This window comes from Cydia fagiglandana, chromosome Z (assembly GCF_963556715.1).
Source record: "Cydia fagiglandana chromosome Z, ilCydFagi1.1, whole genome shotgun sequence".
NCBI classification, from domain to species: domain Eukaryota; kingdom Metazoa; phylum Arthropoda; class Insecta; order Lepidoptera; family Tortricidae; genus Cydia; species Cydia fagiglandana.
Window position 1 is genome coordinate 32,318,630 of NC_085959.1, and position 22,362 is coordinate 32,340,991.

Sequence of the window (22,362 nt, forward strand, 5' to 3'; positions counted from 1 at the left end):
CACATCGCTAGTCCTCGTGACCTTCAGCTTTCTTACCCTCTTAATTTAGAGGTAGGCAAAGTTTTATGGTAATTTAAAGGTCTAAGACAGTTCCTGTTTATTTAAAAGATACTTATACTATCTACGATCTACGCGCTACGGTAGGTACCTAATGTATTAACCTACGCCAAACCTATAATTTATTTTTACCCGACTTCCGCATTGGCGACAATTAACTCGTTTTTCGACTTAACACCTATGTATGTAGGTATACTTGTCAGGTCATAAGTTCTGTTCCGTCACAAAACTTTTGACTCATAAAATGTAATACAAAGCTTTAATAAAGTAGCCATGATTTGAAAGCTTCTTTTATACTAATCAAAAGATAATACTGGGTGATTTCGCGCGGGGTCAAGAAATTAGTCTAAGTAGACGAAATGTAGGTATGGGCAGGAGTATGTTTTCCTCATGGGACTGATATGAAAATCGTGAAAAAATATACGGGCCCATACAATACGTCTACTTCGGGCCCTCAAGTGTGTACATTAGAATGTACACCACATTAGATTTATTTTCGCAATATTGTGGTAAATCACATGGGAAAGTTTGTTAAGCATTGTAATTATGCTTATCAAATTTCCATTAATGCACTAGAGTGCCGCTTAAATACCCCTAATTAGCTACAAACTGATAAAATAGGTAACAGATATTTATTTGAATATACCTATGTAATTTATTATTTGAAAAAATATTAATGCTAAATAACTATCAAAATTAGTTTTGTGTTTAAATTCTCCTCGTTTGTGGTGATAAGGGTGCTTGTAGCTATTAGAGGGTAGGACAAAACTTTAGTGGAGTCTTTTATTGATGTTCGATAATTCTTCAATCGAATGGAATGAAATCCGTTTGTAAAGTTAAAGTTTGCATAATCAAATAAAAACTAATTTTTTTAGGCATTCTTTGTTAGCTTACTCATTTTAGGCCCTTCTTCCCTAAAACATTACAAATCAAATCCGAATAAAAGCTATTTATTAGTAAAAGTACGTAATGTACTTACAAAACGCTGCAAAGGTACTCCCTTATGATACTTACTAATCCAAAGCCCCCTTTCGGCCTATTTTGACAGAATGGTAACTACAAAACCCTACACTGAGCATGGCCCGACATGCTCTTGGCCGATTATTTTAATTTAATTCTGACCGTAATCGATACGTCCACCCACACCAAAGGGATGTTAAAAACATTATAAATTTTTATTTTGTCATAGACATTTTATATCATTGAGTACAAATAAAATTTCGTCTGTTGTTTGTTACACGATATAAAGTAAATAATACGATATTTCACTAAAAACTTTTTTATTATTTGGCTGAATGGAACTATCATGTCGGGCGATGCTCAGTGTAGGGTTTCGTAGTCAAAATAGGCAGAGGGGCTAGAGTAAGTATCATGTTCATGTAAGTACATTACGAGCATAAGGGAGTACTTGCCTTTGTACTGTAAGAGTGTTTTTGTATGTGAGTTAATGAGTTTAATTTTTGCAAAGTATATCAACGCTGAACGTAGTTTATACTTAGTGCTGAATACTTAGTGTATAATATAATATACAATGTCATTCAAGTTCAATGCATGTAACGAATATTAGCTTTATTGTGATTTTTTCGCAAATGTATTTTAAAAACGTCGTTCAATGTACGTGTGAAAGTGTTACTCGGGACTCGTAAACCCTAACCACAGAATAAATAATAGTACTAGGTACAGAAGACTCACTCCCTAACAAAACGCGTCTGTTACGATCAGCACAGATATGGCCGCTAGGTGGCGACAGCGCCACGCGCGGCTTATGGCAAACCCCAAAATTGGGGCCGAACGGATGCTTTTAATTACCTGACTTTTAGCTACCTGTAGCAAAGCGACGAAATCGCGGAGTGAGCCACGCCTGCCGTAACGCAGTTTCCGCACTTGCATTGAAATGTACTATTACGAGGATGAGTACCTAATGAAGTAATGAATACTTATTATTTTAAAGCTTATGGTTTGCTGGTGGTCTATAATTATAAATAGATTAAAAGTTAACCAACCTTAAATAACTGTAGATATTCATGTCGCTGTCCTCACCAATTAAATATATGTACTTAGATTTAGTTTGATTATATACAAGTATCTATAGGGAAACCCGCGACTGCCACGCTTTCACACGCCATTCGGCGCGTGCAAAGCCGTTTTTATGACGAATCAGCTCAGTATCATATTAAAACTGCTAGTAATGCATGAATTGAACTTCTTTAGGAGTATTCCACGGGCTGTCCCATACAAACGCAGTTTATTTCCTGTGTTGCTACTTTTTTTTTAGGGTTCCGTACCCAAAGGGTAAAACGGGACCCTATTACTAAGACTTCGCTGTCCGTCCGTCTGTCCGTCTGTCTGTCACCAGGCTGTATGTAGACTGAGAGAAAAGTACAACAAAAACACACTTAGAATTACAAAAATAAACTTAATCCGGGGACAAGGAGAGTTAACTAATAGGAACAAATTTACTTTTGCAATTTCTATTAGTTCTTGCAATTTCTATTATCTGTTTGTTGAAATTATATTTGGGATGACTAAGCTGTTTGTAGAAATAAATAAACTTTACAGAAATAGTGAAACGTTCATTATTATTACTAAAACTTCATTTTTTCCCCCAGTACAGAACTGTTTTTTAATTCCTGGTGATGATTTTTCTCTCAGTGTGATGTATTTCTGTTGCCGCTATAACAACAAATACTAAAAACAGAATAAAATAAAGATTTAAGTGGGGCTCCCATACAGCAAACGTGATTTTTGACCAAAGTTAAGTAACGTCGGGCGTGGTCAGTACTTGGATGGGTGACCGTTTTCTTTTTGCATTTTTTTCCGTTTTTTTTTTGCTTTATAGTACGGAACCCTTCGTGCGCGAGTCCGACTCGCACTTGCCCGGTTTTCTGAATATAAAGCAGGCGATGATTTTTCTGTGCATATTTTTGACCATTTGTCATAGAAAAGGAAACTCTAATACCTGCAAATCTTCAGAAAATTCGGGTTTGTACGGGACAAACGGTAGACAATTTCATAGAATGTTCCTTTACGTGTTCTCCATCATATAAAATCCCGTTATTCCAAAGCGAATTGTAACGTACTTCGTAGGAATTGCGTCATCAGCCAGACTGAAAAACGTCTCCCTCCTGCTTTTGTAAACTAAACAAACGAAATAAAACAATAAGTTTGGCTTCCAAATAATAACATTCTGCTTTTATATAAATGCTTTTGACGTAGGTAGGTTCATTCATTACCAAAATATGAACCCTCTCTTTTATATTACACAACCAGAATCTTATTTGCACTATCATACGATTATTTTTCGAATTTGGTTTAATCCTGTCGAGTCTTACCCCGAAAATACATAGCTTTAAAATGATTTAAATATAGCTCAGTACTAAAGCTTTCAAACCGCCCAAATCGGAGATCCTATGAAATAGAATTTTCATTATTTACTCTGAAAGTGGCTCGTTGTGTACCATCGCCCACACTGTTATTAACTGTTTTGTTTTGTAATAAGGTCCACCGATGTATAGTTAGGAGTGTTGCTGTTGTACCTATATATATACCCACCCTAGGAAGTTTTACTTTCCAAGTCCAAGTATGTTTTCGTTTTATATTTTACGATCAGCAATGAAAATTCACCATGAAAAAGCACCCATATCCAACTCGAAAAATTCATACAGGAAATTCCTCCAACAAGCTTTTTTTCTAAAACAGTCTATTCTTAAATCGCAGCGCTCGGTTGTCTATGATTAGAATGGAAAACTTGCTCAGCCCTTTGTGAGGTGAGGTGTAAAGCGGCGCTCACCTGCTCAACGTGAGAAGGTCTCTGCTCCTCAAATATGACCTTTGCAACATAATGCTGAGTTACGATTCATCCTATACTTTGTTGATTTTAAGGTATGATGTATTCTGATGCTGTACTTTTTTTAGGTAGATACCTTAAAATCAACAAAGTATAGGATGAACCGTAACTAAGCTTCAATTCTATATAGGTCTTGTAAAGAGTTCCCATTTCGAATAGCACAGCATCAGAATACATCATTTAAAGCTAAACAGTGCGAAAAATATAAAGATTAGTAGCGAATATATTAGTAAGGGGGGTAATTCGCCAGTAACTGGCCACTGTTAGTAATTAGCCACCTTAAACTATAATGAATTATATTCACCTATAAACAGAATTCATTTTAGTATAAGGTTTTAATAACTGGCCAGCCTTCAATAACTAGCCGCCTTATACTAAAATGAATTCTGTTTATATGTGAATAGAATTCATTTTTAGTTTAGGGTGGCCAATTACTAACAGTGGTCAGTTACCGGCGTATTACCCTACTAATAACAATGTTTTATATAAGTAGAGCATTCCATCACTCAAAGCTATTTCGGGAATCAAAGTGACGGAAGAAGGACACGCACAGTATAAATAACCGCGACGATCTAAAACAGCGGTCGGCAACAAGCGGCCCGCGAGTCGCATGCGGCCCGCGAACCTCTCACTTGTGGCCCGCGAGTACCCTTGGCTATGTTGTATGTAATATTGTCAAACAACAATGTCTGATAAAGTCACACATTAACAAAAGTGCGGCCCGTGTCTACTTGCTTAACTACTATGTGGCCCTTGGCTGCTAAAAGGTTGCCGACCGCTGATCTAAAATATCAACTAAAATTGATAAATATTGGAATGCATCTGAACTTGCGGCTCGAGGCGTAGTTTCTACTCAACACGAGCGCCTTGTAGGGGTAGCAACATTTATTGCATGTGAGTAATCTATGTTAGGAAAAAACCGGCTAAGTGCGAGTCGGACTCGCCCACCGTCCACCGAGGATTCCGTACAAATTAGACTTTATTTTATTTTTTACAAATTTATAGTTTTCAGATTTTTCCCTGATGTACTTGAAGTGTAGGTTGTGTACCATATTCAGTACTTGCCAAATTTCTAGGTCAACGGGAAGTAAGTACCCTATAATTTTGATTCCCTTGAGAGTGTCGATGTAATATTCATTTTTTGCGGCATAAATTGTAATTGTGTGTGTTGTTTTTATGTTAGTAAAATTTTTATTACCTACGTATTTTTTCTATTGCTATTTCCTACCTAGCATGGATAAAAACGGTTCCGCTAATTTAACATTCAATCAAATTGGCGCAATATTTGTTTCATTAAAGGTTTCCGAGTACTTAACCAATTACGTTTTCACCATGGCACCACTGAGATGTGTAACTGTAAGTATTTATGAAGGTAGGTACTTAAGTAAATGAACTCAATTTAAATTAAAAAGGAAAATGCGATAGTAACTCTGTCTGTCTCTTGACGCTCAAAATGCTGAACCGATTTAGATGAAAAGCAGGATAGTTTTTAGCAATCATCATCATTCCACGCCACACGCCAAGTCGCGGGCAGAAGCTAGTGTTACGTGTTACTATTTAAATAATCGCTGTAGGTGTGCATACTAACTAACATAGGTTAATAATTTTTAAATGCACTCTTGATTTCTACAAAACCTTGTCATAAGCAACTCCCACCCTTTCAAATTTTTTTTTTTCAAATCTCTAGTACAATAGACGAGACGTTGGGAAATAAGATCCCGACGAATCGGGACCCTCCTCTTTTATAAGAAATCGGATGAAAAGTAAAGACTGTCAACCTCGAAGTCGAGTTTCAATGGTTTAGTCTCGTGTATGTCGACCGCCTTAGGCAAATGGCTGAGTGTTATTTTGGAATTAATGGAAATACCTACCGTTTTTTTAGCATTAGAAAGAACTCCGCAGAAGCAAGCGTGCAGTTTTTATCAGGCTCGCTAATTGTTAATAATTATTGAATTATCTAATGTAGCATGGTCAATACATATAATTTACTTCAAATTGTTACCGCTAAAAGTGCCAGATTTAGAACAACAAGCGAACTTCTGCGAAGTTCTTTCTAATGCTAAAAAAACGGACTATAGGTAAAACTGCGTTAAAATTTGTTAATATACTTTAGGTATCTATTTTTCTGGTCAATGAAACGTGATCGAATAAAAATTTCGCATTTAGTGAAATTAACCTAACGAAAACCCGGTTATCGAAAATTTGGACACACTGGACAAAGAAATTTGACAGGTGGAATACCACCCTATGATCTATGATAGATTGTAAAGAGGTTAATGCGTCTCCGCCAAGGGAACCGTCATCTAACTAAGTACCTACCACAAATTATTTTTTTTTACAGATATTACTGGGACTTGTACTTTACATTGAGGCGCAGGCAAATAATACGGATTTAAATAGGTATTACGCTCTTGCAAATATTATTTCTCACGCATGAGTGGAAATAACACACTCAGCCGAAATTTACATATTTCCTTGCCTTAGTAATAATGTGTTGTTTTTGAAGTTTATTTTGTTACATACAACAATGGTAAGACCAAGAACCTTGTAATATAGCCGGTCAAACAAGTTTGTCAGTACAAAAAGCGCGAAATTAAAATTTTCTTAACCCTTCGCGCCTATGCACATTTTTTAAATTTGGCGCTTTTTTCTATTGACAGAAATGGCTTGACAGACTATACAAGCTGCTGAAGTCTCTCTCTTTTCTCTCTGTTTGACTTCCATTAATTTAGCCCCATTGCAATATAAATGATTACATTTTTATAGATGGTCAAGCAAATCTTGTCAGTATACCTATACCGGGTGTGGCCTGTAATATGAGCAAATAAGTGTTCCGTAAACAAAGTTTTGTACGGAACACTAAAAATTAACTGTAGGCTATACTCCTTAAACTGCGTCCAGGACCCGGGTATGTCCTTAAACTGCGTCCAGGACCCGGGTCTGTCCTTAAACCACGTCCAAGACCACCGGTGGACGGGAAGCAGCGTCCCTCAAATTCGGAGTACTCAACTGCGATCGCCAACCCGCATGCCAAGCGTGGCGATTATGGCATTCACCCCCCAAAAAAGGGGGAGGCCTATGTTCAGCAGTGGACGTCTTATGGCTGAGATGATGATGATGATGATGACGATGTACTCCTCATACCGATCAATATTTGTTCAGCTACTTTTGAAAATAACATGTAGTTTAATTTTTAATACACTTTAAAGGTTATTCAAAGACGCAATGTATTGCGAATTTTGTTATGTTTAAGGCTTGACAAGCAACGTCAATCACAATGATATGACGTGGCGATGGCGTCCATTGAAGATAATATTTATTTTGAATGAAAAATAGGGAGCATAAATACTTCATAATTTTTAAAAGTTGTTGAACAAAAGGGTCACCGTTTGAGGAGTACAATCATGTTTTAATTATTTGCTCATGTTACAGGCCACATCCGGTATACAGGGTGGAAAGATAAGTCGGGCCCTGGAGGGAAACTACCTTAAATCCTTAAGCTAGCTCATTTTACTTAAAGGAGACATTCCTTTATTTTTAAAAAGAGACAAAACTGCATTCAAAGTATTTTTCTTCAATGTGGCTTGTCTAAAAAAATCTTAAGTACTAAATATTAGATTTTATGGATATTTTGTACGACAGACGAGTGTAAGACCTAATGTTTCTTGGAGAAATGTTGTCATTAACATTAACTGTATCGACTAGTAGAATAAAACGGCGAGTTATTATTTTTTTGAATTTGTAGTCGGTTCGAGTCCCGGGCGAGGCAAGCGAGTTTTTAGAAAATCTTTGAATGCAGTTTTGTTTCTTTTTAAAAATAAAGGAATGTCTCCTTTAAGTAAAATGAGCCAGCTTAAGGATTTAAGGTAGTTTCCCTCCAGGGCCCGACTTATCTTTCCACCCTGTATATATTCTATGATCCCTTCGCGCCTACATTTTTCAAATTTGCCGCCTTTTTCTACTGACAAGATCTGCTTGACCAACTATAACAGAATTGTTGTTAAATTTGTTTGTCTATCAACAGGCCCGTCAACAGCAACAACACTGTCAACACTGAACGGCCCGCGCCTCATTACGTGCTGCGACCGCTTCGTCGAGCGGTGCTTATTCTGCAAACTAACAACGACAAGGTCCTAAGATCTTCAGATTATAACTCTCTGAAATACATAGAGTACGACGACGTCAATGGCACCATGTTGAACGAAGTTTTTATGTATAACTTAAAAGACGTCGCCAATTTCTTCGAAGTATATCTCGACACTAAAATATGTTATAATACTTGCAACAGTTAATAAATAATAATTCTGTTTATTTTTTAGTATAAGGTAGTAGTAGTCGGTGCCCGAGGTAGATAATTTTAAACCAGTTGATCCAGCGGCCTGTCTCTACAGGCCAGTCCAGACAGACAATCGACCGATTTGGTGAAAATCACCAATGCTAGGTTTATGGTGATATTTGAGCGCTCTCCATTTTCCATCCATCCATTTTAAAATAGCCCTATAGCCCCCTCCAGACTATGCGCGTGAATCGCGGGCGAAGCCGCGAACGCGAGTGTGGAGTCGATTTTCGCAGACAGCGAAATCGACTCCACACTCGCGTTCGTGGCTTCGCCCGCGATTCACGCGCATAGTCTGGAGGGGGCTAATCTCATTTAAGTAGCTAACACACTATCGCACCGCACCAAGGTCATTGTGGGACGCACCCATAAGTAAAAGGGAGAAAGCGATATCTCTTTCTCCCTCTTACTTATGGGTGCATCCCACAATGACCTTGGTGCGGTGCGGTAGTGTGTTACGGCTCTTAGCGTCCACACGTAAGTAGCTAACACACTATCGCACCGCACCAAGGTCATTGTGGGACGCACCCATAAGTAAGAGGGAGAAAGGGATATCCCTTTCTCCCTCTTACTTATGGGTGCGTCCCACAATGACCTTGGTGCGGTGCGATAGTGTGTTAGCTACTGTACATTCACAAATTAAATCACCAATTTGCATTCTACTATGAAAATTGGCATTTTTGTGTCCGCACCTAGCTCGCACCTAGTGATGTGATCGGGGAATCAAATTGGTATTTGCGTCCGCACGGCCCTTTCGCACGGTTCGATCGGAGAATTCTGATTGGCGAATAATTGTCTCGTCTGGATACAACTTTACGCCAAGCGCGCACCACGATTTTAATTTTTGCGACACGATTTTAGAATCGCGCTGTAATTTATCGCAGAAAATTCAGTGCGCGCACTGCGATGAAAAAGTCGACGATTTGTTCATTCTCGACATGGATGTCGTACCAGTCGCTTGTCGTGAAACAATATGCAATCGCTGTATAGCCTCCTCCACACTCGTGCGCGAATCGCGGCGCGAAGCCGCGAACGTGAGTGTGGCGTCGATTTTCGCAAACAGCGAAATCGACTCCACACTCGCGTTCGCGGCTTCGCCCGCGATTCACGCGCATAGTCTGGAGGGGGCTTATGACTGAGTATTTATACCACAAAGGTGATCTCCTTCTATTTCTATAATTAAACGGTCAACATCTAGCGTCTCATCTTGTAACTCCATTGGAGAAGCAGGTTCCGATATGTTGACGCTTGAAGAGCGAAATGCCGACTGAGGTCCCGGCTGCGATTTTATTATCGCAGTGCGCGCGGGGCCATACAGCTTCGTATGCTGCAATTCACTTTGCGACAATCGCGTCGCGCGCTGTCGCGGAAAAATGTAACAAATCACAATTTTAAAATCGCTGCGATTTTTTTGTCGCATATGCCGCACCGCCATATAAACCCATACGTTACATTTCTGCGACTAAATTATCGCGCGACAAAAAATCGTGGTGCGCGCTTGGCTTTACTGTTCCATACCCATAGAGGTACAATAATATAGAAAGGAAACAAATGACCGAACGAGATGCACTTATGAAACTTTCAGTAGGAGTAGCAGAGAAAGCGGTATTATTGCTTGTCCTTGTCAGTCTCACTTTTTGTTTGTTCCCCACCGTAAATTTAGTATGGTTTATGGCGGGCAACAAATAACCCGACCGAATTACGTAGATTGTTTTTGTTATGTTGTCAGGAATGCTAAAACGTGTTTTAAATATTGCGTTCTATCCCTCTCGGAGGCACGCGTATACCACTTCTATAGGATCCAACCATCTATGCTCCATACCATATCCATACCACTTGTTCTGTCAGTGTCACGCTGTCACGTCACTGTCACTTGTGGTGCATAGTGGTCAATAGTGGATTACGTAGATTGGCCATTTGCCGCAAATGACCACACAACCAAATTTTTTCTTGGTGAATGAGTGATTGAGTGTCAAGTCCTTTCTGTGTCAAAGTAATTTTAGGCCCACATACATTACAAATTATGTGGCCACTACCATTCCCTTTGTAAAAATAATATGATGCAATCCCGCTCTCGAAATCAGTGAAATTAACATGTTTTATAGAAATGTTCGGTATGCAGCCGAGTTGACAAATAGTTGGTAAGCTTCATTTCTCTTATTGTGATTTTATAAAACGGCTTTCATTATATTGATTACCGTGTTTTGTTTTAGTAAATCCAGGTTGCTGCAATTATATTCCAGCCCGAACAGTTACGCACGAGTCGGTTTCCGTCATTCAATTCACAACGCACGAAGGAGGCCTAGCTTCAAAAATGATCCTCTCGAAAACATACAAATAGTATCAGGACCACTCAATACCAGCACACTTTTTAGGCCATTCGTATTTACCATAGGGGTATGTGTGATATGTGATTCATTATTCATACCTATTCATAGTGTATTATTTATAAAAAATACTACTACTGCATGCATTCTCACCAGACATCGTAACTTTTACAGCATTTTGTTAACGGAAACGGAACAGCAGTTGTGTTAATGGAATTGGTATAGATTATTCCAACTGAAATGGTAAATGAAGGTTAATATTAACGTAATTAATGCAAATTACTCATAAGGGTTGAAATTGTTTATACTGATTCCGTTAACACCACTCTTCTGCACCAAAAATGCTGTTAAAGTTACAATGTCTGATTCTCACTCTCAGTGTCAAACATCAACTAAAAATTTTAATGAAAGTAAATTAATTAATATTGAAATTTAAATCCAACATCCTTGAGTCTGAAATTTACTATGGGAATAAATAACGGGTAGGTACATGAAAAAATTGCACGATTATATTGTTTTGTACACATTTATTTTCCAGGTTTCTGTTGCCAGTCTTACAGGCTGTGTCATCTGGGAGTATGAGAACTTGCGCCAGCATGCTGCCAAGTATCTGCGGAAGCCTGGTACTTGGCTTAGTTCCCAACAGAGAAAAATACTGGCACATAGTGTAAGAATTTAGTTCCACTCGAACAGATCTGTTTGCTGCAAATTCACATTTAAATTGATTCTGTTTTCAGTGATTCATGTCTTTATATCATGATTCTGTTAAAGTATTATATCATCACTACTTTATAAAAAACTCTTATCTTGTTCTAGTTGTTCTGTCAATCAAACGTAAAATGTGGTATCTATGTATGGGATGCATACAGAGTTACTGCATTTCAACTTTGAGTAGCAGTGTGAGACACAAGATTTTTTCAAAGTAGTGATGATATCAATATCACTGTTACCGTTATAGTCAGTGCTGCAATTTCTAGTTTCTCATATTATTTTTCTTAATATTTCTTTACCCTTTTGTAACTATTAATGATTTGTTGTTCATATATGTGGTTCTGTTTCTTTTTTATCACATTAGCCATTTAACCTCTCGCTAGTCTCGCTACCCACACATCAAAACTTGCCAAGACAAATGCAGTTTTGATTTGAGAAACTTAAATTTTTAAATCTTTTTATAGATCTCTGGGGCGGCTAGAGGTTAACAAATAATGTAGTTGGACACTGCAGTGAATACAAGTTTGGAGAAGAAACTATTTTGAATCCAAGTTGGCTCTTACTGTAATATATTGTTGTCTCATGTATTGTAAGATTTGTAAGTGCTACAAAGATCAAAGCATAAGCATTTGATTGAATCCTTAAATGTACAAAATTTTTCACACATACCAATAGGTAGCTTCAAATAATAGATTATTTTAAAGCCCCATTTAGACGGATCAAGAAGTTGCATGCAATTTTTGTTACAGTTAATACAGTTTGTTGATCAACTGAATTCATTGTAATCTGTACCTGTACTTAGCAATGTGTTAAATGTAATTTTTTGATCAGTCTAATGGGGCTTTTATCTGAAACTTTAATCATATCCCTGTAGGTACTATCTTATGAATATATCCCAAAATGTTTCAATGAATATTTCAAATTTTATACTTTCAAGAGATCAATATTATATAGTAATTGTAATTAAGATACCATTGAAAATCGATTAGAACAGTTCTTGAATTTAGTGAATCATGGACAAGAGGTACAAGTTGAAAATTCAGCTTAAAATTATAAATAAATATTTTTCTTCTGCAAGTAAAATTCACTGAACACAATTAAGTATAAAAACTGAATAGAAGCAACATTATTGTTTGTCTTAATTTTGAATGTCAATTTCTGCACTACGTAGAGATATGAATCCTTTCTCAGAATTGGTTATAATAAAAATTTGACAGCAACAGAATCTGTTGGAAGTGAGACTAAATGAGTGTGAGTAGCTTACACTACCATATATTGACTTTGTATATTAATAAGTTTATCATACTTTAATTTAACTGATTACTTACAGAAATCTGAACCAGGACCAATTCGAAAATGGTGGAATTCATTAAGTGATGGTGAAAAAGTATTTTATCCTATTCTTGGTGCAAATCTACTAGTTTTTGGAGCGTGGCGGATACGGTCTTTACAACCAACAATGGTCAAGTACTTCTGTTCAAATCCATGTGGCGGTAAGAGCTATTGCTTTAAAGGATTACCTACACTTTCAAATGACACTTCCATTGCTTATCTACTTTTCCTGCTGACTGTACTGTTAAATAATGATATTGATAAATATGATATATTTTAATTTTTACAGGCAGTGTGTGTTTACCAATGATTTTATCTACGTTCAGTCATTATTCCACCTTACATTTGGCTGCGAATATGTATGTCCTTCATAGTTTTATGCCAGGTACCTGATTTCGATTGTTATTACTTAGAATACTTAGTAATAGTAACAGCCTTTACTTCAAGCATTTATTTTTACAATTTCATTAGATAACAATTTTATATATTTATTTTCAACACAGCCACTTGTAAAGGCTCACTTGATTATTCAAAAACTAATCAGATGCATTTTTTTTAGTTGTTTCCTTATGTTAGCAGGTAGAATTGACATAAAAATGATGCTTTTTAATGTTCAACAATATTCAGGGTGTGTCTGACCATGGGGCTTTAAATCCAGGGCTCGATTCTACTCGCTAAACTAAGGTTCTTTTATTATGGCACCAACCCCGTCTGATCAGATGTCGACGTTTTCTATGGAAACGCCAAAAAAATTTCCCCGATTTTAGGGTTGGTCCCATAGTAAAAGTAGCTCAGTTTAGTGAGTTAAATCAAGCCCTGGATTTAAAGCCCCAAGTCCAGACACACCATGTTTAATGACGTTCATTTGGATTTAATTTTGTTGATATTTTACGGTTAGAATTTTCCTTGCATTGGTGTGGAGAAAAATGTTGTTTCACTTAGTTGCATAATTTGTTTAACCTTTGTGCCTTGTAACCCTCGCCACGCTCAAAATTCCACTTTTCGAACCACTGTCGACGCTTGTGGTTCTATTTTGGAGTCTAGTCTACTTGCTCGGGTATCAACTAACAATATTAACACGAGCAGTTAAAAAGCAAATACTTTGCCCCCTAGAAAAACAAATAACTACGCATACCTATCGCGTGTGCGGAAAAAACATTTTTCACCACACCAGCTCGGAAAGGCTTACTTTGCACTTCAAAAACGAATAGCAAAGTTGCATTTTATTCACATGTGAGGCAAAGTAATCAAATGCAAATTTTGAGTTGTTTTCTTATGTTTGCTGGTTGAATTGACTTTTAAATGATGATTTCGGATGATAAATATTTAATAACATTCATTTGGATTTGATTTTGTTTGATATTTTACATTTAATATTTGCTTCGGGTTGGTGTGGTGAAATACCTTTTACAGTACATATGGTCCTATTTTCCCGTAATAGTGCGTATGTCAAAAGTTTAAAGGGCCATATTATGTACTGTAAAACGTTGTACGATACACGTGCGAATAGGTAATTCATTGTACAAATTCGAATTTCCTCTTTTCGGCACTTGTATCGTAAATAACTATTTCTTAGTTTAGATTACGTACCTATTATAAGTATTATTATAACCACATATGCGATTGGTTCTAAATAGACATTAATAAAGTAATTTTATTTAACAGCTGCCCTGGCGTCTTTAGGAAAGGAGCAATTTGTTGCCATGTACCTGACTGGTGGAGTGGTCAGTAGTTTCACCAGCATCTTGTACAAGGTGGTTACCCAGCAGCCGGGCCTCAGTCTTGGTGCTGTAAGTTGTTCTTGTACTTATATTGATTTTAATATTATATGTAATTTTTATATTAAGGCAAAACAACATTAAAGCCCTCATAAATGTCTTCATTTAGGATGACCAAGGACCCAGAGTCTCAACTGCAAGCATGCAAAACTCATTGTCGTTAACTAAGGTCGAGTATTTGCGGCGTTTGAGAAATTGGGCCTGGTCAGCCGTAGCGCCACCAGACTGGAAACGGGTCGCCCCAATGTGGGACTGTGCAAGGGTGTCAACGCACGTCGCATCCCACGCCAGGGCTCTTGCTAATTTCCACGGCACCGTGTTCCATATTATAAGTTATACATATTAACAGGCAACATTGACTTCATTTTATTATAACTAACCGAGACTATAATATTATTCTGTTTCTATGCTTTCAGTCAGGAGCAATCATGGCGGTGCTGGCATATGTTTGCATGCAGTATCCTGATACTAGGCTGAGCATCATCTTCTTGCCTGTGTACACATTTGCAGCAGGCAGCGTAAGTGATTTCTACATTAAATATTCGGTATCTCATTAAGTTTATATAGGTAGATATTCGTCCCTGCTCTATCTCCAAAATAAGCCAAGCAAATTAGTATTTTTTCTAATTAATGGGTTATTCCCACTAGTTACGACCAAGTTATTATACCAGTGGTAACTATGTGGATTTTTTTCCTACCTTTTACCACTGGTAACTACTGGGAAAACAATCCCCTCTTTTACCAGTGGTAAGTCATGGGAAAAAATATTCCCAGTAGTTTCCAACAAACCAGTGGTAAAAGAGTGGTAAATAAATTCCCATTAGCTACCACTGGTAACAAGTTGGGGGGAAGTAGTGGTAATAACTCGTAGATATATGTCACGAATCATGATTTTGCCCTTTTTGTTTCAGGCCATAAAAGTTATAATGAGTGTAGACTTGGCGGGAGTTATTATGGGCTGGAAGGTGTTCGACCACGCTGCTCATCTTGGCGGTGCTCTGTTTGGAATGTAAGTTAAATCCCTAATGCCCTTTCTCGAGGCAAAGGCCTTTTATTGGCTACATCAGCGGTCGGCAACCAGCGGCCCGCCAACCTCTCGCTTGCGGCCCGCGAACCTCCCTGGCTATTTTGTATGTAATACTGAAGAACGACAATGTTTGCTTATAGTCACAAATATTAACAAAGTGCGGCCCGCGTCATCTTCGTTAACTTTTATGTGGCCCTTGGCTGCTAAAGGTTGCCGACCGCTGGGCTACATAGTCCTTCTCCTCTGTACTCGGCTCCATGAATAGTACATTATTGTCGAGGCTCGGAAGTAGCTACTTGCAGGCTGAGGATTCGTTTTAAACGGACGACCTTGGGAGTCCGTTTAATTGAATCCGAAGCCAGCAAGTAGCCTTCCAGCCGAGTCATATATAGTGCTTTTCTCAAAAATGGTGCAAGAAACAAATATCATAGAAACATTTTACAAAAGCAACGTTCTTATCTATATATTTTCACAGAGAAAAGCCCTTGCCGCCTTTTTATTTTTTTAATAAAAAAAATAGAAGTGTATTTTTCTGCCGAAAATACGCCAACCTATTTGAGACAACTAAATAGTCGCGGTACTAATCATCTGTTTGGCTGTTTAATGGGCCTGTGCCTTTATTTGATATGGCCATTAGAACTATTAAAAAGTTTGGAACTCGACAAATAATGGAATTTGTATGCAACATTGCAGTCCCAAAATCGAGACTGCAATGTTTTTAACTTTTTAATTTTTGACTGACCATAAACTCCGCGCTTCGCGACCTATTTTTTAGTCGGCAAAGTCGACTTTGCCGTCCATTTTTGAGAAAAAATACTTGTATTTCGAACCTCACGAGGATATAGAGACAAATAAAGGGGTATCCAGCGGGACTGACGAAATCAGTCGATTTGTTCCGGAAAATAATTGGTCAATCTCATCTAGCGTCCACACGTACACAAATTAAATCACCAATGTGCATTCTACTATGAAAATTGGCATTTTTGTGTCCGCATCTGCTGATGTGACCGGGGAATCGAATTGGTATTTGCGTCCGCAGGGCCCTGTTCGATCGGAGAATTTCATCATTGGCGAAAAATTGTCTCTTCTGGTTACAACTTAATTAACTATTCAATCGGTGAATTGGCTTCAGAGCACATTGGCTGTGACAGACTGATAAACTAACACAAGTGATCCTAGAGGCCTTAAATTGATTACAATAAGTTACAACCAAAGAAAAAATATCATTATATTAAGAATATAAATATTGTTTGTAAAACCATTAAGTCAAAATGATTGTTGTTTCCAGGGCGTGGTGCCAATGGGGCCACAGTCACATCTGGGGTAATCGAGATAAATTTCTGCAGTATTACCATAGTCTCCGTAAAACTGATGGGAGGTAGAAACACCTATTAGATATTTAAAGTCAGACCAAGAAAAGACTGCAGCGGACTGGAGCCCACGCAGTGCAAGTGTTATGTATACATCAGAATTTCAGAAGTTTGACATTTAAAATAATACTTGCACTGCGTGGGCTATCAAATCCGCTGCAGACTTTTCTTGATCCGACTTTATCTAAGAATTATAATAGACAATAAAACAGATGTTTATGCAACACATTTTGAGTTTTATTTAAAAAAAACATGTTTAACCCTATCCTCTTTGCATAGTAAAAAATATATAATTTTCCGTAACTGGTTAAAAAAATATTGCTATACAATACATATTAATCGTAATAAAATGCACTGGAGTGAATACTTTAAATATACAATTTGTATTAGACATCCGTCCGACAATGCTTAAAATTAGGCCTTGAGTATTTTCGCATGGAACTCGAAATGTTCATTGAGGTAGGTCGAAATATAGTAGTATGAATGATCATATCCTTCTCGTAGATTAAGGATGACGGGCACTCCAGCTGAGCGGCAAGCCTCGACTAAGTTCTCGGGTAGAAGTTGTTTCTCAATGTAAAATTTGTCAGCACTTCCCTGAAAGTATACATTTCATCGTAAATAAAATGATGTAACAACTCTCGGCACAGAATAAATAATAGTACTAGGTACAGAAGACTCACTCCCTAACAAAACGCGTCTGTTACGATCAGCACAGATATGGCCGCTTGGTGGCGACAGCGCCACGCGCGGCTTATGGCAAACCCCAAAATTGGGGCCGAACGGATGTACTTTTAGCTACCTGTAGCAAAGCGACGAAATCGCGGAGTGAGCCACGCCTGCTCTCGGTATCGTCTTGGGTCGTCCCATTAGTTTTTCGTCAAGTTCTTAAATTAGTCCTATTCTGCTTTCGTCACAATCGTCGATGGCTTTCAATGTAGAATGAGTGACGAAAGCAGAATAGGACTAATTTAAGAACTTGACGAAAAACGAATAGGACGACCCAAGACGATACCTTACTCTCTGGCCACATATTCCTACTGCCTTTGTCCTACCAATCGGACCATTGAAACTATCATTTTTAGGGTTCCGTACCCAAAGGGTAAAACGGGACCCTATTACTAAGACTTCGCTGTCCGTCCGTCCGTCTGTCACCAGGTTGTATCTCACGAACCGTGATAGCTAGACAGTTGAAATTTTCACAGATGATGTATTTCTGTTGCCGCTATAACAACAAATACTAAAAACAGAATAAAATAAAGATTTAAATGGGGCTCCCATACAACAAACGTGATTTTTGACCAAAGTTAAGCAACGTCGGGAGGGGTCAGTACTTGGATGGGTGACCGTTTTTTTTTTGCTTTTTTTTTATTTTATTTCTTTTGCATTATGGTACGGAACCCTTCGTGCGCGAGTCCGACTCGCACTTGCCCGGTTTTTTGTAACAATGGCGATGTATGCAGCTCGGGTGCGCACGACCCACCCCTCGCACCCCGCACGATTGCCCTATCTCGACGGCTTCGTCGCATGACTATTGTTTTATAGACTGTGACATTTCATTGTCACCTTACATATGATATGTACAATAGGTATGCAAATTTTCAGATTAATCGGAAATAAGGTCAAAATTGGCGTGCAGGTCCCATACAAGTTGCATTCTGTCTATACCAGTCTTAACTAACCAACATACATACTAATAGGGGCCCAAGTTAAATAAAAGCTTGTAATAGATAAGATTGAGAAGCGTCATGTGGCGGACAACGGATATTCATATAAAATTGCCCGCGTAATGACCTCGAACCACGCGTGGCGGACAACGGATATTCATATAAAATTGCCCGCGTAATGACCTCGAACCACGCGTCGGGTGCTACGCCTTAGGCGGTTATCGCACTGGATGCGATGCGCAGCTTGGATGTGCGAGAGGGATGTCGCTATAACACGCGCATAATGTCTCGCTCAAACATCGGAGGGACATCCAAATCGCATCCAGTAAGATAAATAACCACCTTGGCCGATAAAGAAATTGACATTGAGACACGTTAACCCGCCGCCAAAAGCCCGCTCCCATACTTCTGAGCTAGTTACAAGCGCCCACTAGGCTCACTCGCAATGGATGGGATAAGTAATAGAAAATGTCAGAATGCCAGATAACTATTTCATAAAATCATAATAAATAAAATAATCGTTGAATCTTGATCAAGTATATGCGGGGTATAAAATAAAAAGGTGTACTATTTAAGTATGGTTTACCTGATCAATGAGGAGTGTCAGTGGAGGACCATCATATTTCTTGACAAGCTCGGTAGCATCCCATTCAACCCATTTGCTCTTATCTTCACCCAAGTATCCACTAAAGGCCTTCACACCCCATGGGCAGGCAGTTGGGTTGCAGATAGGTGCAAATGCACTCACAGATTTATATAAACCAGGGTTTCTAAGAGTGGAAACCAAAGCTCCATGACCTCCCATACTGTAAAGTAAATCAGAACTTACAATTATCATTGATTTTTAGTGGGAGCTTTGATTATTTTGGTAAACTACTGTTAAAAACAAGTGCTAAAACTTATTGGCTAAAATTACTAACCTGTGCCCCATTATGCCGAACCTCTTAGGGTCAACGACATTGCTAAACGCTTGCTGAATCAATTCATACAACTCCTTATTCACATAACTGGCCATCCTGTAGTTTTTGGACCATTGCTCTTGAGTAGCGTCCAAATAAAATCCAGCAGATACACCAAAATCCCATGATTCATCGTCCCCTGGTATCTTCACTCCTCTGGGAGATGTATCAGGGCCCACAACAATGATACCATGCTCGGCAGCATATCTGATAAGTATAATTCAAAATTAGAATTTCCCATACACATAATGATGGAATGAAAAATAGGTTAGTATTGAGGTTAATAAACAAAGTGATAACAAGTCAAAGGCAAGTTCATTTGAATAAGTTCTTTAAGATAAGATACATATTGCATAACAGTCTTAAGTCATCATTATGTCAAGTGGATTAATTAGGAAGACACATTCAATTAAAAAATTTACGAGGAATTTTTGTTTTGGTACCTTTGGAAGCCAGATTTGGTAATGAAGTTTTGCTCATTACACGTGAGTCCGGATAGATAGAAGATAACCGGGAGCTTTACATCCCCACCCTCAGCTTGAGGCGGCAGGTATATTGAAAAATTCATTTTGCATTTTAGTTCAGAAGACTCATGGGAGTACACCTTTTGATAACCCCCAAATATCTTGTTAGAAGAGACTTCCTCTATGGCACCCATTTTTAGTTTCTGAAAGTAGCCAAGTCATTACTTAAGTAGTTATTAGGAATATAACAATACATATAAGAAAAGAAAATTGCAAAATATATGTAAGTAGGTAAAAACACTGTATTAATTCATTTTTGCTCACTATCGTTTTTTTTAGCATTAGAAAGAACTTGCAAGAAGGTAAGCGATCTTGGCATGTCTTTTAATTGAAAAACGCTTTTTATAAATCAAAAACTATTACTTATGAAAGCAGAAGAATATAAATGATCGTATTAGATTCATATTTGTTACATATTTGCCGTAACTTATTTTTAAAATGTGTTTTTCAATTAAAAGACACATCAAGATTGTTTACCTAATTTCTAATGCTAAAAAAAACGAAGTATAGTGTCAGTTAGCCACCAACAAGCAACTTACGTGGTGAAATTCTTCTTTGATATGCTGCATTTTGTATATTTTAAATAAGTATAATGTAACTAACACTTGGTTGCTTGCAGCCGGCTAGATCCCAAGTTAAAGTGAACTTGTTCAATGGTGAACCATGCTTTTATCAGAGCTCATGTAATTTAAATTTGAGATAATGGTGCTTGACCCGTGATAACGTAATAATATAGGCAGAATCACACTAAACCAAGTTTGTAGGTTATGCTATATTGCGATAGTGATACTTAAATAATAAGAAATTTAAGGTGCACATAAACTACTTACATCATGTTCATGCCACATTTACCCTTAGTATTAATATTTATCCAAATGTAACTAACTGTATGCAATAAAAGCAAAATAATGCAGAATCGTCTACAAAATCTACATAGGCCACATAAACATCTTTTAAAAACAAGGAATTTACTTGAAGTTGTCGCTAAATATGAAATAAAATAATGAAAAATGTGGAATAGAATAAATAATAATTCAAAATCGTACCTACCTTCCGAGATAATGAATGGTAGAATTGAATATTTATAGATATGATAATACGATACGAGAGATAACCTTACTTATTTACAGGTTTTTTTTAAATTCTAGTTGCACAGATAAAAGCCGAGGATAAAAGATAACATTATGGCAATTTTGGCGGCAAATTTTAAAACTAAAAAACTCGGAGAGGTAAAAAAAGGGAAACATAGACGGTCAAGCAAATCTTGTCAGTAGAAAAAGGCGCGAAATTCAAATTTTGTATGAGACGATAACCCTTCGTGCCTACATTTTTCAAATTTGACGCCTTTTTCTACAGACAAGATCTGCTTGACCAAGTTACGTCCCTATTTTTTTAAGTGTACAGTTGGACCCAATACTACTCTGGTTGGATCCAAATTGGACCACGTTAAGCCCCCCATTCGCACTCCTACCGTGTAGTTAGTCCGCCTCGTTGGGTAGGATTGTGTATAGGGGTTGCGGACTACGTGCCGTCCTACAACACCCAAGTAGGATGCCCAGGATGCCTCTTGGGTCCTACGGATCGTACAAACCCCGCCCACCGTTGTAGTCCGCTGCGTAGGATTGTGTGTGGGTTGTCGTCCTACGTTGCGGCCCACCGTGTTTAGCCCCCTCCAGACTATGTGCGTGAATCGCGCCGCGACGTCGCGGAGCGAACATATCGCGAAGTTGACGTATGACTCCACACTCGCACACTTCACGGCGATTTCGCAGTTTGGTTTGCGGCAAGATGGCGGAAAAGCATCAGCTGATCGAGTTTAACTGTTAGTTATCTATGGCATCATACGTGATTTAACTGTTTTTCCATTTTGTTTTCTTGTGAAACCGTAAAATATAGCTGATTAATAAATATAATCATAATACTCGTATAATTATCTTGCCACAGAAGAGCCAAAATAGTGTGAAATGTGGAGTCTTGCAAGTTCGCGCTTCGCGTCTCCTTTGACGCGGGCCGAAATACCGACAAAAAACGGAGAACAAGGCGCGAAGGCGTGAACAATCTGCGAAATCGACGCCACACTCGTGTTCGCGGCTTCGCCCGCGATTCACGCGCATAGTCTGGAGGGGGCTTTTGACGCATGACAACAGTGCGCGCCATTTTTTTGAAATTTATAAAGAAAATCGCTGTTTTTGGGCCCAGAAATCACCCAGTCACTCCAACAAACAATGGAGGAATAGGCATTGCAACAATTATTACCAATACTTAAAGCCTCCTCCACACTCGTGCGCGAATCGCGGCGCGAAGCCGCGAACGTGAGTGTGGCGTCGATTTTCGCAAACAGCGAAATCGACTCCACACTCGCGTTCGCGGCTTCGCCCGCGATTCACGCGCATAGTCTGGAGGGGGCTTAAGAAATATGACGCTCTC

General features: G+C 38.3%; 3 protein-coding genes across 4 annotated transcripts; 2 read left to right on the forward strand and 1 right to left on the reverse strand.

The window, feature by feature from the left end:
• Positions 1 to 4,843: 4,843 nt before the first annotated feature.
• Positions 4,844 to 8,212, forward strand: LOC134678940 (uncharacterized). The gene is made up of 3 exons (XM_063537695.1): positions 4,844 to 5,260; positions 6,246 to 6,304; positions 7,929 to 8,212. The coding sequence occupies exons 1-3, from the start codon at positions 5,081 to 5,083 to the stop codon at positions 8,194 to 8,196; spliced, it is 507 nt and encodes a 168-aa protein (XP_063393765.1). The 5' UTR covers positions 4,844 to 5,080; the 3' UTR covers positions 8,197 to 8,212.
• A 1,925-nt stretch (positions 8,213 to 10,137) lies between these two features.
• On the forward strand, positions 10,138 to 17,013 carry LOC134679021 (presenilins-associated rhomboid-like protein, mitochondrial). The gene is made up of 10 exons (XM_063537821.1): positions 10,138 to 10,381; positions 10,454 to 10,637; positions 11,106 to 11,234; positions 12,609 to 12,771; positions 12,900 to 12,995; positions 14,276 to 14,400; positions 14,805 to 14,906; positions 15,300 to 15,397; positions 16,704 to 16,813; positions 16,965 to 17,013. Exons 1-9 carry the CDS (start codon positions 10,335 to 10,337, stop codon positions 16,795 to 16,797), a joined length of 1,038 nt encoding a protein of 345 aa, XP_063393891.1. The 5' UTR covers positions 10,138 to 10,334; the 3' UTR covers positions 16,798 to 16,813; positions 16,965 to 17,013.
• Positions 17,014 to 17,147: 134 nt separating this feature from the next.
• On the reverse strand, positions 17,148 to 21,062 carry LOC134679022 (S-formylglutathione hydrolase). 2 transcript variants are annotated; one of them, XM_063537823.1, is made up of 5 exons: positions 20,986 to 21,062; positions 19,855 to 20,078; positions 19,373 to 19,618; positions 19,039 to 19,258; positions 17,148 to 17,382 (listed from the first exon to the last, which is right to left on the reverse strand). In XM_063537823.1, exons 2-5 carry the CDS (start codon positions 20,067 to 20,069, stop codon positions 17,200 to 17,202), a joined length of 864 nt encoding a protein of 287 aa, XP_063393893.1. In that variant the 5' UTR covers positions 20,070 to 20,078; positions 20,986 to 21,062; the 3' UTR covers positions 17,148 to 17,199. The 2 variants fall into 2 exon arrangements, with proteins under 2 accessions (XP_063393893.1, XP_063393892.1); XM_063537822.1 differs by lacking the exon at positions 20,986 to 21,062 and adding an exon at positions 20,475 to 20,685.
• Between the last annotated feature and the right edge of the window lie 1,300 nt (positions 21,063 to 22,362).

Bases quoted from the DNA above. Each gene is read 5' to 3' on its own strand.
- LOC134679021 (XM_063537821.1), top strand. From the start codon at position 10,335: ATGTTTTATAGAAATGTTCGGTATGCAGCCGAGTTGACAAATAGTTG. The intron at 12,996-14,275 runs GTACCTGATTTC...TTTATTTAACAG, and splicing joins CCTTCATAGTTTTATGCCAG to CTGCCCTGGCGTCTTTAGGA. The intron at 15,398-16,703 runs GTAAGTTAAATC...TGTTGTTTCCAG, and splicing joins GGCGGTGCTCTGTTTGGAAT to GGCGTGGTGCCAATGGGGCC.
- LOC134678940 (XM_063537695.1), top strand. From the start codon at position 5,081: ATGTTAGTAAAATTTTTATTACCTACGTATTTTTTCTATTGCTATTTC. The intron at 5,261-6,245 runs GTAAGTATTTAT...TTTTTTTTACAG, and splicing joins CACCACTGAGATGTGTAACT to ATATTACTGGGACTTGTACT. The intron at 6,305-7,928 runs GTATTACGCTCT...GTCTATCAACAG, and splicing joins AATAATACGGATTTAAATAG to GCCCGTCAACAGCAACAACA.
- LOC134679022 (XM_063537822.1), bottom strand. From the start codon at position 20,504: ATGCAGCATATCAAAGAAGAATTTCACCAC. The intron at 19,619-19,854 runs GTACCAAAACAA...TATACTTATCAG, and splicing joins ACCAAATCTGGCTTCCAAAG to ATATGCTGCCGAGCATGGTA. The intron at 19,259-19,372 runs GTTAGTAATTTT...TTTACTTTACAG, and splicing joins TTCGGCATAATGGGGCACAG to TATGGGAGGTCATGGAGCTT.